A 17,414-nucleotide genomic window follows, 5' to 3' on the forward strand; every position below is an offset into this window, starting at 1 on the left:
TTTCAACTGCTAAAACCAATCTATCTTTTATTGAATTGATATCAATCAAATTATAATAATTCAATTAACCAGCATCGACAATAATTTAAAAATAAATAAAACTGTATGAAAATGTATAATTCAGTTATTAATTTTCTATATAAAAACATATATTTTCTCTCTAACGCCACAATATAACAAATTATAGAAACCACTCAACAAAAGGAGAAGGGAAGCCTTTAGTTTCCATCCTTTCAAATCCTAGCGGACACGGCAATGGATTTCACCTCCGTAGTCGCAAAGAAGGACACCAGCAGTGGCACAGCGCTTCTCTTAGGGCGTTACCAGCTCGGGAAACTCCTCGGACATGGTACTTTCGCCAAAGTTTACTACGCGCGCAATGTCAAAACCGATGAGAGTGTCGCTATTAAGGTGTTAGACAAGGAGAAAATCCTCAATGGAGGCTTAATCGCTCACATTAAGCGCGAAATTTTCATCCTCCGCCGTGTACGCCACCCCAACATCGTACAACTCTTCGAAGTTATGGCCACCAAGACTAAGATCTACTTCGTAATGGAATACGTCCACGGTGGTCAGCTCTTCCACAAAGTCGCCAAAGGCCAATTAAAAGAAGACGTCGCCAGGAAATACATCCAGCAATTAATCTCAGCTGTTGATTTCTGTCACGCACACAGCGTTTACCACCGCGACTTGAAGCCTGAGAATATACTCCTCGGCGAAAATCGGGAATTTGAAAGTCTCGGATTTCGGGTTGAGCGCGGTTTCGGATCAAATCCAGCAAGACGGTTTGTTCCATACTTTTTGCGGCACCCCTGCTTACGTAGCACCGGAAGTTTTGGGGAAGAAAGGATACGACGCTGCGAAAGTAGACATATGGTCTTGCGGGGTAGTTTTATTTGTTTTGATGGCGGGGTATTTACCTTCTCACGATCGTAGCATTATGGCCATATATAAGAAGATTTACAAGGGCGAGTTCAGGTGTCCCAAATGGTTTTCACCTAATTGAATTCGCCTACTTACAAAATTTCTTGATACGAACCCGGAAACGAGAATAACAATCACAGAAATCATGGAGAACCGTTGGTTAAAAAAGGGTTTTAAGCATATTAAATTTTACCTCGAAGACGATAAATTTTGCAGTATTAAGGACGACGACGATGATGAACTGGGATCATCCTCGGACCATTCAACATACTCGGAGCCAGACGCTGAGGTTGAAACTAGGAAGAAAGTGGCCTCATTGCCGAGTCCAGCTAGTTTAAATGCGTTTGATATTATTTCGTTATCGCCGGGATTTAACTTATCTGGATTATTTGAGGAAGGAGAGGAAGGGTCAAGATTTGTGTCAGGGGCACCAGTTTCGAGAATTATATCAAAATTGGAAGAGATAGCGAAGCTGGTTAGTTTTACAGTAAGGAAAAACGATTATAGAGTTAACCTGGAGAGTTCTTGAGAAGGCACGAAAGGGAAAATTTAACGCTGGAACAATCACCGGAACATGCACCTGCACCTGCTGATGCCGACAAGTCATATGCCATGTCAGATACGGAATAGAATGGATGAAGGGAAAAGGGTAAAGCTTTTTCCTCTTTATCACAATTATTTTTGTTTTCCCATTCTTTTATCCCAGGTTCTTGTATCATTAGAAAAAGGGTATCTTTTGAGCTTGAGATGACTGAGATATATCTATATGATCCATTCTTGCCTTGATAATGGCATATTAGGTCGTAGAGAATTCAATACAAAGTTCTACTGATCCCAGAAATTGTATTTCTCGCTTGTATATTATCATCAACTTAATTAACGATACATTTCATTTATATTATCTCTCTTTTGTAATTTTGGCTAGTTAAAGTTCAATGCTTAGCATTAAGCATCTATGTTTGGTATATTTGCTTCATCTCTGCTTCTACATGCTACTTTGGCCTGTTTGCTTAGCACTTGCAATTACGGTAAGTGCGTATGACCTGAATAATCTTTTACAAGAGTTTAGCAGTTGCTTTGGTAACTAAAAGTTTATTGTCTTTCTTATAAGTTTTAGCTAGAAGTAAAACCCTATTTGAAACCATAGAAAACTCAAAGCATCATTTTTTTTTCAATTAATAAACCATTCAAGGATGGGTAGTGACCTCAACAACACCAGTGAGGAACGTGAAATACCAACAACGGTTCAGGGACTAAATCAAAAATCAAGTGAAGCCAATACTACAACAATCAAACAAGAAGGGGCTGAAGCACACCCGTCCCAAAGCAGCAGGTTTCTGGGAATGGTTTTCTGGAGGATTCATATGAAACAGTTTTTTCCTCAGTAGGTTGTGCTCGTTGTTGCTAGAGTGTTGTAACATAGACAAGGACTGCCAAGAGGACTGAAATCTATTATTTTACTTAAAATCTTTTAATTATCTGTCAATTTGAATTACCTGTGGATTGCGTTGGTATGGGGGCAATTATACAATTAATCTTTTGTTGTGGATCTTGTTAGGACATTATTGAACGTGGCCCAATCTATGTTGTCCCTATTTCAATCCGGGAATGAAATGTTGAAACCATTTTTAATGGTTAATTGGGTTCATTTTTTTGGGTATATAACAACCATAGAAATTGCATGGATTTCGAGAAAAAGGCCCAGATTCATGAACAGTGTTGATACCATGTGCATATTTTCAGTAAAACATTAGCCTGTGTTGGTAGCATTTGCAGGCTTCAACAAGGCATGAGTTCATGGTGTTCGAGTGTTCATTTTGGTTCAAATTTTGGCTGAAAAATTTGACAAAGCCAGAAGATTTCAAAGGAAATTGGAATAACAAAGATTCAAACTATAATAAATAGTACGAGTTTTGGTTTTTACTTGGATGGATTGATTAGATATATACATCCTATAAAATAAACTTAAAGAAGAAAACAAGATAACGAAATGGCATTGTGAGGTGCTATATATACATATATAGTTATCTGACTCCTACCATGCCTACTATCAATTGTTTTACCCCACTCATGCATGCAAAGGTGAAGCTTCTTACTCTCCGCGAGAAAATCCACGCCCTGCAAAGGAGTTAATATGCCGAGTAATTCCTTTAGGGTGCTTAGCCTCAGCTTCTCAGCCTCCTGCAGTATATTCGACATAGAAACCTCATGCTCCTCCAGCGCACGGTCTACTTCCCCACTCGGTTCACCCACATGGCTGAACCTTTTGGCAACCATGGCTATTGGCTGGTCCGCTATGTTCTCCTGCAAGCTGACCAATTGATTCGACAGCTTCTCTTCTTCCCTGATCGTTTTCATGTGCAAATCATTGATCAATCTCAACTAAGTAGCCGAAATCCGGCCGAGGCTTCCCCTGGCCAAGCCTTGAATGATCTCACGACGCTGGAACTCCACCTGTGACCCGCAGAGTGCCTAATTAAGCTGAATGTCTATGGAAGGCCTACAACCAGCTATCCAGAGAATGGAGTTCTCCAAGGCAGTGTTCCATGAGGGTGAAAGCAAGCCTGATATATCCATTCATGGAAACAGCATTGTAGAAGCTGATCATCGCCAGCCATCTTAAAACGCTAACCAAAGCAGCTTTCCGCTTTGTATTATTTGTGCGAGGTTTTGGATTGTAAGTATATGCGTAAGCGGTGGGCAGTTACATGCGATCCAAAGCTGCAAAAGATTGAGAAGAGGGGAATGGTAGTGTGTGTGGGTTGTTTCCCTCAAATCCTTTCTTAACATGTCGCGAAAGACAAAGTTTCGAATTATTTGCATTCCCATCAATTGTTCATTGTATTTGGTACTTGGGTTCTCAGGTACCGCGAGGTGATTGGTTAGGACCTAAACTTGTCCGGAAGACATTCAAGTTTTGAAAGATTCCCAGAAGAAGCAAAATTCTTGTCATCGCCTTTAAACAATTTTGTCACCATTAGTCAAATGTTCGTATACATGCATACATGTAGAAAATACTAGTGTATCTCACACCCCATGTGCCCATGTAAGCATGATGCAAGGCCTTTTGTCAAATACCAACTCTTTTCTTAACATCCTTACACATCCTTCCGTTACAATTATTCAAACTCGGATCCTCTAGGGAGAATAAAACTCCCTTTTACTAATGAGATTATTCAATAAGTTCAAACTTCTGTCTTGTAAATGAAACACAGGGTTAAAAATCTTCTGTTTCAAAAACTATATTCATGATCTATAGCTTCAATACGTGTTTAAATTTCTTCTCTTTTACCTGTGATCATCTGTTGTAAATGTATATCCTCTCTTTGCTTCATGATGCTACTTTTTCTTTTCTTTTTTCAAATGAAACCAGCACTTTATGTTAGTATGGTTGATTTAGGCAGAACCATGCACATTATTGATTGATGTTATTGCAACTCTGGAGTGCACAAATCCTTCAATTAGTAACAAAGAAAAGAAAAGAAAAATAAAAAAAGAGAGGGAAAAAGAACCCCACTATCTTATCATGAAACTAATATCAAATCAAAAGCCTTGGCAAATGGCATAAAAGTTATTAAAAGAGAACTCTGGACTACCTAAAACCGTTTAAGAGGGAAAAAGAGAATGTCAAAACATAGATTTGCCGGTATGTTAGTAGTATCACAACACAAGACTTTATAATCACAGAATACATTATATCTATTACAGTCGTGTATACATGGAATCCTTGTTGCCAAGTATAAAATACACATCTATTGCAATGGTAGTGGTGGCAATAATGAAAGGATTGAAGGACTGGAGAAGTATGATGCGTGTGTATATGAAAGCAAAGACACAAAAATTGGAAACCAATTACAAGGGATAAGGACTATTTTTCGGGGGTGGGGTGGGGGAGGACGATAAAGCTAATTCTTTCCGGTTCGAGGCGAAGTGAGAGAGAGTGAGAGCTTGACTTACAACACAGAAGAGAGGTCAAAGAGAGACTAGGTTGCCTCCATTGATAAAATCTCTAGTTCAGCCCACCACAAGGGGGAAAGTCTTGGTGCAGCTTGCTCAGGGGCGATGTTAATGGCTTGCCTCAATTTGGAAGTGACATCCTTCATTGTTGGTCTTTGCCTTGGATCTGATAGGAGGCACTCGCGTACCACATCACGGATTACCTCAAGCTCCTCATATTTGAAAGATTTAAGGATCGGATCGATCATCTTGCTGATGCTCCCTTTATCATTCAAATGTTCACTGGCCTGCCATGTTCATGATTATTAAGTTTACCGAATGCATATAACTATTGGGGAACCAAATCACTACTCATTAGGTGTCATCCTAAGCATACCCATTTCTCGATAGGTCCCTGCTTTTCCGAGTAAGCAAGCTTTCCAGAAATGATTTCAAGTAACAATACTCCAAAGCTGTATACATTCAATTCCTGATCAACAACTGGTGGCAACTCGGAATGCTCTGATTCACCATCACCTGAGGATTTTAACTTGGTTATACCTTCTAAACTAGCAATTTCTCCAACCTGCAAAAGTGAAAAGAGGGCGAAAGAGAATTGAGCATTTTATGACGATAAGAACTTAATGAAGGCAATTTGGATTGAAATTGATGTACCTTTGCGGCGTAATCATCTGTCAGAAAGACGGTCTTTGAACTTAAGTTTGAATGAGGTAAGGGAGGATTGAGATCATCGTGCATATACTGGAGGCAATAGGCTACACCCATGATGATCCTCACCCTTGCAGTCCAATCAAGGTGCTCCATTTCTTTGACTGAAAACAAAAACAAATATTTAAGCTCTCAAAGAATCGAGATTGAGTAAAATATTCACAAGGAAACGTGCATGTAAGTGATGATATTACCGTGCAGATGCTCAAAAAGGGTTCCATTCGGAGCATATTCAAAAACCATCATCCTACTGAATGGTTCATTCTCCTCACAGAAGCCAATAAGGTTGACAAAGTTCTTATGGTTAACTCTTGACAGTGAATCGATCTATGGTGAGTTCCAATATTACACTTGATTAAAAAGTTTGGATAAAACAAATTATCAGAAGATTTAAAAGTATTAAATTGATTCTGTTATGGCAAAAAATAGTCCGCTTTTATGATTTGAGACTCTAGAAAGAACAAACCTTTCTCCGATAGGCTATTTCTGAGTTATCTGACCACTCCTTTAAAGATGAAACACTAATTGATGCAACAGCAATCTCAACACAGCTGGAAAGAGTCCCTTTATACACTGTACAACCACCAATCATGTCAATTATATTGCTAAAATCCTCGCAAGCTACTTCAAGTTCAGACCGGTTTAGCTTAGGCACCCCTACATTTCAAATAAACAAAAAAAATCAGGACTGTATGCATAAAACATAAATAATACAAGTACCATGCTAATAAATTCAGGGTGGTCTGGACTCTGGACATTATCACGGTCACGGATCAAGGAATATCAACTGGCTGCCATATGTTCCATAGAAAATGAAGAAATCATTCTCCAAATTCAGAAAGTAAATTAACAGGGCTATCGCATATGACGGAGATGAACATGTACATTTTTGTACATTGACGGAATATTTTTAGGAACCTTTAGTTTAATCATGGTTTTTCCTATCATGAACAAGCCCTTGTTTATGTAAATAAAAAACCTGACTGTTTAAATTATACAATTTCCCAGGATATGTTTGAATTTTCTTGTCAACATATACAACAGTGTCACAGTCAAGATTCAAGATGTCATTTGACCATCTAAAAAATTCAACCAGGCTCAAAAACCAATAGTTCAACTAGACAAATCAAACAAAATATTTTACAATTACCTGTAATAAAAGCTTTCTGCAGTTGTCCACTTAGTCCAGTTTTCCAAGGACCTGTAGTTTGTTCTGCCCGTTTATGATACCTGATGACCACAACCACAATAACAAGCAAGATGACCACACACAGAATTGCAATGAGATATTTCCACAAGTTTCCAGAGCCTGCTTGAGCAAGTGGCTCTGCTTCAGAGGATTCGGATGACTGGTCAACAGGCTCTGAATTAGTAGACCCTTGAGGAGTAGAATCAACTGGTGGTGCCCGTTCACGATTCTTTTTTTTGGGCACAGCAGAGAAAGTCCCACTACTGATAGTTGGGACGGAAATGATCTGTTCAGTGGAAGGCACAGCAGGAGCAGGTACAGCCGGGAGGTTCTTTGACTGCTCAACCAGCTTACGACGTTCAAAAGGGACAACATTCCTAAGGCCATCATGGTCCATTTCTTGCACAGATGAACCTAATTAAGAAAAAGATGTCAATGTTTCCCAGAAACCATACTTTGTTGTCTAATAGATGTGTTTCCTCTACTCACTAGCTACATCACTGCAGCAACGGTCTTGATTCTCAGCCAAAGAGTCCTTTTGCAACTTAAACCTTGTAAGAAGGTAAATCATGTGAGAGACAAAAATGATTTAAAAATTAAAATAATACAAGCAGCAATAAAAAAGAAAAGATGGTAACATGATATATAAAAAGTTCATATTATGGTAATGGCAAGCAATAGAGGTAACCAGGAAACTATAGAGTTTCGTCCAGAAAGAAAATGGAAACTATAGAGCTATAACTCTTAATAACTTCAATTAATCAGTAGCTACTCCAGAAGATGAACTCTATTAATCTCCCACATGTGCTTTGACAGTAGACTGAGGCTTATCATTGCAAAACTTACAAATCCAAATTGCTTAATGGAAATATCAAACTGTTATCTGTTTATGTTCAGGATTTTTTTTGTTCCAGACTCCAAAGTTTCGACAAAAGAATTAAGGAAAAAGATGAGTGACCCCATAATTCCAAATTGATACAACCACAAGAAATAACAGTTTATTGGGGACTACAAGCCAAAGATGTAGAATACCAAATTACTTGAATTGATTCAGTATCATTCAGAAGGCTAAAAGTCAAACTGAGTAATTTGAACTCAGAAGCACTCATTCTCTGCAATTCGAGAATCAGTCTGCTTAATGAAACGAATATTGTCTTCTAGTTTTCCAATAGTCCAGGCTATTTTCAAGTTCATGCCACATTCATATGGTCAACCAAATGGCAACGGGGTCAGAGTTCTGATGGTTTTGTAGCATGCATGCTTGTGTTGTGAACGTATAATAAGGGAAGGGAATCGACCAACAACAAGCAATGAAAAATCCACAGTAATGTGTATGGCTCTTACCGAAGTCCAAGCTTCCTATTTACACAGCCAATTCCAGCAGTCAACGTTGGCATAAGATTTTCATCTAACTGCAGTTCGGAGAGCAAATTTAGTTTCCAGAGATCTGAAGGAATACAGCTGTCAAATTTGTTGTCACCAAGTAACCTGGGAGGGAAGGCAATTCAGTTGAAAATAACATAGAATAAAGTTGCATGGTATAAACTTGCTAAAATGAACTTACAAGTGTTTTAGAGACAGCATGTTGAGTATCTCGGATGGAATCATTCCACTCAAGTTATTTTTCCTCAAATCCAATAGCTCCAGCTTTGTAAGCTCACCAAACTCCTTTGGGATGGCGCCCGAGAAATGGTTTTTATAGAGCACACTGTAAACATAAACAGCGAGAAAAGGACCCAGAAAGTTCGAATGGTTTAAAGTTATAAGTTATAACTAACAAGATGATCAAATATAAGGAAGCGAGATTGTGTAACTATTACAGTGATCTTAAGTCGCTTAATTTCCCCAGCTCAGGCGCCAACGTTCCTTCCAAAGAAAGGGCACCCAAATCCCTAAACGCAAACAACAAGAATGACGTTAGAGGATTCATCTATTCACGGTTTACACCATAAAGAACTTCAAAACTAAAAACTCTTTCGTTGATCTCAAACAAAATGAAATCTATTAGTGAGTATACTGAGGGGGGAAAACATAGCATGAAGAACTTACAACATTTGCACTTTACTGTCAACACAATGAACCCCCAACCACATGCATGGTGTGCTATCATTGGAATTCCAGTTCAATAAAGCACCATAAGGATCACAGCCAATTCTCGCTCGAAATTTTAATAAAGCCGAACCTGCATTTCCAAATCCATTAAAATTGTTTTTTTTTTTGGGGGGGGGGGTTGACCACAGGACCAGCATTGTAAAAAAAATGAAGGGAAAAAAAATACCAGAAGAAGGAATTACCATCAGAGTTAATGGCCAAAGACTCTTCAATGACGAAACTTGGAATCAATAAGAAGAATTTGAACAAATGGAATCTAATTGGGTTCCATCTACCCCCCATTACTTGATAAGCCAATTTCTGCAGTGGCAGAGGTAGACGCTATGCAGAAACGCCAGGTTTTCCTTGTACAAAAACACAACTCTTCCAAATTCACTCTACAAATGAAAGCATCACCACCACCACCAAAATGTTAAAAAAACAGAATGCATAAGTGCAAAACTGTATCACATGGAAACGTAAATCCACCACCTTTGATCAAATCAGGGTCTCCCATTTCTTCTGTTTTTCACTTGATCTTACGACACCCGTTAGCCTGAAGCTGGCAAAAAATAGAAAGACAAAAACACCCACAAAGAAAATGAAAAAATTGTTAGCAACGGAATGACCTAGAGAGCAAGCAATCCAAGAAAAAAAAAGCAACAGGGTATCGAATGCAATAAAGGGAGAGTTGAATTTACCATAAAGGGTGTACAAAAAAAAACTTTTCTCCCCCCTTCTTTGGTGCTATAATTGCAAATGGTAATGTTGGGATTTTGGAAAAACAAATATAAAAAAAGAAGTAGAAAAATGATAGATTCTTTGTTAGGAAGACAAGGTGTTTGAGAGGAGGTTTCTGAAATCTGATCAGAGATTTAAAAAAGGCAGCAAAGAAAAAGCAAATGTAAAAAAGATTTAGAATTTGAATCAACAAAAAACAATTAAGAAAACCCAGAATTTTTTTTCTTTTACTGCCTTTTTTATATAATGATTCTCGGGCCTCGGCAGTCTCAGAGCAGTAATCCCACCTCTTCGATCATCCCCATTGGTCTCTCCCTCTCTCTCGTCCAAGTTTTTTTTTTTATTTCTTCTCGCAAAATTTTCCACAGATTTTCTTCTTCTTTCTCTCTCCTAAACTCTTTTCTGTTTTTCCCTTTCTAAGCTGTATCGTGGAGCCCCCCCCCCCACCAGCCACCCCGACAAACTGTGTTCTGTTTTTTAATTTCTCTTCCTCAATATTTTTTTCTTTTTTTTCTCTTTGGTTTCATTGTGTGTATGGTTTTTCTTTTTTTTGAAAGGAACTGATAAGATTTTCCATTTTTTGAAGTGTTTAATTTTGGAGGGCAAGGGGAGGGGACTACATCCAAGAATGGGTTATTAATTTTAATTAGTTAATTGTGTTGGTATTAAATATTGGCGGGAAGGATTAGCCATGGTCTGAGGAGATTATACTATAAGCGCGTGAATGCACGCTTTTCGTACGGTTTTGTCCTGGCTTTACTTTATTACGCCAGATCACTGCTATGTATTATCAATTGTTGTTCTTTTTTATTTTAATCAAAGTTGTCTGAAATTCCGACTCTGCATTTACGTTAGATATTAACTTAATATTTTATAAAAATAAAATAATATAGGCTAAATTATATATTTAGTACCTTAACTATCACTTTTATTCTGTTTTGATCATTAGATTATTTTTGTTTCAAAATCATGCCCAATATTATGTTTTAGCTTCATTTTGGTCACTCAACGTTAAAAATTAACGATGATGCTGAGGTGTCACCATAAGATAATGTCATGTCAACATTAAATTTTTTAAATGTCACGCTAGCAATTCTATTAATTCTTTTTAATAACAAGTGACCAAAATGTAGCGTTGAATATGATTTTGAAGAAAAATAATAGTTGGATTATCCAAACTAAACAAAAGTGATACTTGCGATACTAAATGTGTAGTTTACCCTGATATTTATAAAGTTATTCCAATATTTTATAAATGTATAAGTATACAAATGGTCCCCTGACTATAATATATTACTTTGTTGAGTCTCTTGATTATTAAACGTTATAAAAGGGTTACCCATCTATTCATTATGTTCCAAACTCATCCTTTCCTGTTAAAAAAAATTAACGACAGTCTGAGCTAGACATTAATCTACTGACTCAAATATGATAAAATATGATATCATAATCTCAAATGACTATCATATCCTAGTCAACATATTAACCTCCAGCTCAGACGATCGTTACATTTTTAACAGAAAAAAGATGTGTTTGGAACATAATGACTAGTCAGGTCACTATTTTGAAACTTTTAATAGTTATGAGACTAACTTTTAATAGTTGAAACTCAATGAAGTAATAAGTTATAATCGATAGATCATTTGGTACTTTATCCAATAAAATATATGTTTTATTTTTATAAATTAGTTTGATCTTACAATCATCTGTGTGATTTTATATTGAATTGATATAATTGTTTACATTTATGATATATATAATCGTGAAATAATATTATGCTAATCAATAACCATAGTGATAATAAATTATAAAAAAATAAATTAAAATCATTTTTATATAATAGTTTAAAATCAAAATCAATATATTAAATTTAACATTTAACAAATATTTGTGTATAATTTTAAATTTTAAATTTATAAAATATAAGAAACTGAGATTATTTATTGTAAGAAATAAGTAACCGGATAACTACAAATTACATGCATTATAATTTCTTGTAATTTCTTTAGAATAATCAAGGATAACAAATATTATGATTCTACAATTACTTTTTATTATGCCATGAATATAATTAAGGGACAATATAATTTGTCACACTAATTTAAAATTTTGATCTATTTTAGTGCAAAAAAATTAAGTGAATTCAATAATAAAATGAATATTATTGAAAAAATATATATTTTGGTGTTTGGGCCATATATATATATATATATATGGATAAGATTTTGTTACACAATGTAAAATTCTTTTAGTTTTACATAGATTTAGGACAGTTGGATGAGTTGGATGAGTGAAAATAGATGGCTGAGATTAACATTAGGAAATGAGAAGTTATGCACTGAAAAAAAGAATGAGTCAATGTCAACCATCTATTTTCACTCATCTAACGATATTAAATTTGTGTAAAACTAAATAATTTACATTGTGTAAGTGGATCTTATCTTATCTTTTATATATATATATATATATGTGTGTGTGTGTGTGTCTAATTTTATTTTTATTTTTGAACTTACAATTTTAGTTTTTATTAAAAAAAACTGAATACTTGAACTTACATTTTTAATGACATATTATTTATATGATTATGCCACATAATCACTATAAAAGAAATATATATTTTAAATTTACAGATGGTAGTATTATACAACTATGAGAATATAAGGACCAAAAGTTTAAATTAAAAGAAAAAAAAACGAAGTTTCCAAAGTAATTGAAGTAAAAAATGAAATCGGCGGTCATTAACCCCGTAAATCTACAGAGATAACGAGGAGCGCACAGTTGAGGCGCCGTTGGGGTCACTTCTGTTGAAGGCTTTTCCAATTTGTTTAATTTTTCCTTAACCATTGCCTGGGCCAACTGCTTGCGTGCTACCCTCTTTCTTACAATGCTTGTAAGGGGATTAGATCATCGAAATATTTTTTTGTTATTAAATTTATATTTTATAATACATCTTTGGGAACTTTCTTGTTTTTCGTGGCTTCCCACTATTTCTTTGCACAAGGTTATACATTGTCATTTTGATGTCAAAATAAATCTTTTAATTAATAAATAAAAAAACTTAGAAAAAAAAGTATAAGTCAATTCAATAGGGACTTAAATTTTTTTAAATTTCTATATGAGGTTTTGGAAAAATGTGATCAAATAGTAAAAGGAGATTTAAAAGTAAAGATAAGAAAATAAAGAATGTAACGTTTGAAATTCAATATGGTAAAAATAACCTCAAGCCTTGCTTTAACTCAATTTCTTTTAGATCATCGAATTATATTTTTCCTTCGAGATTCACGTCGATTATTTTGTCTACAATGACAATCCTTTTGACTTTATTTTGTATAACGAATACCCAAGGCAATCTTTGATTCCGGCTTCGGAAACTGATCTGATCAATAACAATTGTCATAGATCATTTACCGTTTAAGTTCGTGGCGACCGACTCGAATTGTTGTTTCAATAATCATTAATTTCGATCTCAATTCCCTCTTGGCAAGACTATCTCGCCAAGTGTGTTCCCAGGAAGTCGAATTTGATTTCAATAAGTTGATCCTTCCTCCCACACGTTTAATCGCAACAACATCTTGACCAAAGTCAATCTTTGATTTTGAAAATTAAGCTGAGAGATTGATAGAGATATTCCGAAGTTATTAAATGCCTTTTTCAATTCTCCCGTTTGAATTGAGTCATCGCTTCAACTCTCGGCTTATGAGAAAATTAGCTAAGCATGAAAAAAAGTTATACTTAGCATATTTAAAAACAAAACTTAAAAATAAAGTAAAAACCAAAAACTTGAAAAATAAAGAAGAGAAATTTTATAAAACTAGAAAGAAAAATGTTGTAATTTGATTTGTGAATTTAGGCTTACCCCAAGAGGGTATTTATAACCTCTATCTTCCAGAAGGCGCACTGACTAGATCTTCTAGAAACTACAACTGATTGGACCTTCTAAAAACTGCAACTGATTGGGCCTTCTAAAAATTGTCAGACAGTGTCATGCCTAGAGTCGTGTCCATATCTCCAGTAGTGACCAAATAATAAAAAAATAATGCGTCCATTTTACCACTAATTCTGGAAAGTAAGTTCATGCACGAAAACAAACATAACACAACCAAATCAGCAACAATAATTCCATAAGATCGAAGAATTAACGAGCAAATACTACCTATTCTGAACACTCATCAAGACTTTTCCTTGGATTTAAGATTTCTTTTCTTTTCCCTTCTTGGATATACAATTAGATTTTGAGTTTAAAATTTACATACGATATTATTGAATTTTATACTATGTATCGTTTACATAATAAAATTTCTATTTTTTAAAATTATAGTATTGAATTTGGTTTTAATTTCAATTGTATCACTAGCTCACTAAATTTTATTGACATGATGATATGGATGTATTTTTTTTGTTATTGTAATTACATGAATAAAATAATGTCGTTAAAACGACGTTTTAGGCACTAAATTTTAGGGTGTATTGATTTTCACATTAAACTTTTTAAACGAACTACATTTTGGCATTGTACTTCTTCGACCTCATCGACAATCAATCCTTGTCTGTCACTGGTCATCTTTCGAGAAAATATCGATACTAAAACATATGCATTTTACTCATTTTTCATCTCATAGGATTGATTTTCCACAAAATCCATTCAAAATCGAAAAAAGTTTGCTTAAAAGTTTGATGAACTAATATTTAGAACTTTTCCGATGACTGTTTGATAAGACAAATTTTGAGGTATTTTGTTGGTCTTCTCAAAATAATGCCCCCACTGTTTATATTTCTGAACAGACACCTAAAATCTCTCAAATATAAGGAAGTATCCGAACTCCTATAAATTGGTAAAAAAATTATTTGATTTCGTTAATTTTATGAGGGTTTCATGGAAATCCATTATAGGAAAATGAAGATAAACGAAATGTGAATATTTTGATATCAACCTAATCGCAAAAGACGAACAACAACAAATGATGATTGACACATTACATAAGTGTGTGAAAACATTGATACCCCTAATATCAAAACCTTTACAAAAAAACTGTGAAGCAACTAAAGCATATCATATGTGCATCAAAACATACAAAATACCTTAACCATTTTGGTAGGGTTGTAAAATCGGGTAATCGTTCAGGTTGCAGTCCGATCCTGACATGTCGGGTAAAATCGGATACAAGTCAAGTCAGGTAAATTTGATGCTTCGAATCGGATCAGGTCGGGTCCAGGTCAAATCAGATCGGGTCATTTTTCAGGTTGATTTGACACCAGATACAGTTCAGGTTCAGGTCGGGTTAGTTTCAGTTCGGATCGTTGCCAGTTCAGGTCCGAAGCAGTTAAAAAGCAGGTTAATTCAGGTTTGGATGGACTTCAAGCGGATCTTGTTCAGATCGGGTCACATCATTGACAAATAAAATTCAGGTCGGATCTCTATCAGATACGAATTGAGTTCAAATCGGGTTAATTTTTATTTTTGGATTAATTATTTTCGTCTTTCGCGAACGTTAAATTGTAATTTGTAATTGTATATGATTTATAGTAAATTACTAAGAATATAAATAATCATGGTTCAATTTTATGAAAAATACAAATTTAAGAATTAAATTGAACAACTATGAAATTACAAATAAAAATTTAAATAAATTAAACAACACACATTGATGAGGGATCAAATCGAAATAATAAATTGTGAGGTTGAAATTAATCCAAAAAAGTACTAAATTATACCCATTTAAAAAATTATGGGCCAATTAAAAATAGAATTAAGTAAAAAGTATGGATCAATTTCAGATACAAATAAAATTTGGAGGACTAAATTGAACAAATATGAAATTAAAAATAAAAATTTAAATAAATTAAACAACACACATTGATGAGGGATCAAATCGAAATAATTTTAAATTGTGATGTTGAAATTAATACAAAAAAGTACTAAATTATACCCATTTAAAAAGTTTGGGCCAATTTAAAAGTAGAAATAAGAAATAAGCATGGGTCAATTTTAGATGTAAATAAAAATTGGAGGACTAAATTGAACAAATATTAAATTGCAAATAAAAATTTAAATAAATTAAACAACATAAAAGGGATCAAATCAAAATAATTTTAGATTGTGATGTTGAAATTAATACAAAAAGTACTAAATTATACCCATTTAAAAAGTTATGGGCCAATTAAAAAATAGAATTAAGTAAAAAGTATGGATCAATTTCAGATGCAAATAAAATTTGGAGGACTAAATTGAACAAATATGAAATTACAAATAAAAATTTAAATTAATTGAACAACACACATTGATGAGGGATCAAATCGAAATAAATTTAAATTGTGATGTTGAAATTAATACAAAAAAGTACTAAATTATACACATTTAAAAAGTTATGGGCCAATTTAAAAAAAGAAATAAGTAATAAGTATGGGTCAATTTCATATGCAAATAAAATTTGGAGGACTAAATTGAATAAATATAAAATTACAAATAAAAATTTAAATAAATTAAACAACACAAAAGGGGTCAAATCAAAATAATTTTAAATTGTGATGTTGAAATTAATACAAAAATGTACTAATTTATACTCATTTAAAAATTTATGGGCCAATTAATAAATAGAAATAAGTAATAAGTATGAGTCAATTTCAGATGCAAATAAAATGTAGAGGACTATATTGAATAAGTATGAAATTACAAATAAAAATTTAAATAAATTAAACAACACAAAAGGGATCAAATATGAAAATTATTGTAAAATAGACTAAATTTCATTCATTTTAAAAGCTGAGAAAAAAATAAAAAAAACTAATATATATATATATATATATATATATATATATATATATATATATATATATATATGTAATATAAACTATATAGTTTATATATAAAGTATATGTATTATATTTATAAACTACATAATTTATATATATATTATGTATAAACTGTTTATACCATGTATAAACTATAATACTATATAGTTTATATATGAACTATTGAACTATATAGAATCTACATAGTTTATATATAAATTATATTTGAATTATATATAAACTACACAATTTATATTTATATATTATGTATAATTATAAAAAAAAATATATATTGTATAAATTATATAGTTTATATATATATATATAGTATATATGGTTTAGGGTTTAGGGATTATGGTTTAGAGTTTAGGGATTATGGTTTATAGTTTAGGGTTTAGGGTATATGTTTATGTTTATGTTCATGTTCATGTTCATGTTCATGTTCATGTTCATGTTTATGCTTATATAAACTACATACTATAATTTATATTTATATACTATATTTTATATTATTTATATAAACTATAGTTTATATTTATATATTATATATATGAACTATTGTTTACATATGAACTATATATATAAACTATATAGTTTACATATGAACTATATATATAAACTATATAGTTTACATATGAACTATATATATACTAAAGTTGATATTTATATATGAACTATAGTTTACATATAAACTATATAGTTTATATACTATCTATAGTTTACATATAAACAATAGTTGATATTTACATATGAACTATAGTTTACATATGAACTATATATATATATATAAACTACATAGTTTACATATGACCTATATATATACTATAGTTGATATTTATATACTATATAGTTTACATATGACCTATATATATATACTATAGTTTATATTTATATACTATATATTATATATATAAACTATATATACTATATAGTATAATTTACATATGAACTATATATAAAACCATATAAACTATATACTATAGTTGATATTTATATACTATATAAAATAATTTAT

The 17,414-nt window shown here is 33.0% G+C and overlaps 1 protein-coding gene and 2 pseudogenes across 3 annotated transcripts; 1 reads left to right on the forward strand and 2 right to left on the reverse strand.

The window, feature by feature from the left end:
- The first annotated feature begins 245 nt into the window (after positions 1 to 245).
- LOC120133435 lies at positions 246 to 1,453 on the forward strand (annotated as a pseudogene).
- Positions 1,454 to 2,889: 1,436 nt separating this feature from the next.
- On the reverse strand, positions 2,890 to 3,501 carry LOC120133436 (annotated as a pseudogene).
- Positions 3,502 to 4,660: 1,159 nt separating this feature from the next.
- Positions 4,661 to 9,815, reverse strand: LOC120133449 (protein MALE DISCOVERER 2-like). 3 transcript variants are annotated; one of them, XM_039150029.1, is made up of 14 exons: positions 9,571 to 9,815; positions 9,362 to 9,425; positions 9,073 to 9,267; positions 8,828 to 8,960; positions 8,599 to 8,670; positions 8,343 to 8,486; positions 8,123 to 8,266; positions 7,268 to 7,329; positions 6,740 to 7,192; positions 6,056 to 6,246; positions 5,784 to 5,916; positions 5,536 to 5,693; positions 5,258 to 5,446; positions 4,661 to 5,168 (listed from the first exon to the last, which is right to left on the reverse strand). In XM_039150029.1, the coding sequence occupies exons 3-14, from the start codon at positions 9,170 to 9,172 to the stop codon at positions 4,908 to 4,910; spliced, it is 2,040 nt and encodes a 679-aa protein (XP_039005960.1). In that variant the 5' UTR covers positions 9,173 to 9,267; positions 9,362 to 9,425; positions 9,571 to 9,815; the 3' UTR covers positions 4,661 to 4,907. The 3 variants fall into 3 exon arrangements, with proteins under 3 accessions (XP_039005960.1, XP_039005959.1, XP_039005958.1); XM_039150028.1 differs by having other exon boundaries at positions 9,362 to 9,431; XM_039150027.1 differs by having other exon boundaries at positions 9,073 to 9,431.
- Between the last annotated feature and the right edge of the window lie 7,599 nt (positions 9,816 to 17,414).

This window comes from Hibiscus syriacus, unplaced genomic scaffold, assembly GCF_006381635.1.
Source record: "Hibiscus syriacus cultivar Baekdansim isolate YM2019G1 unplaced genomic scaffold, ASM638163v2 tig00110580_pilon, whole genome shotgun sequence".
Classification (NCBI taxonomy): Eukaryota; Viridiplantae; Streptophyta; class Magnoliopsida; order Malvales; family Malvaceae; genus Hibiscus; species Hibiscus syriacus.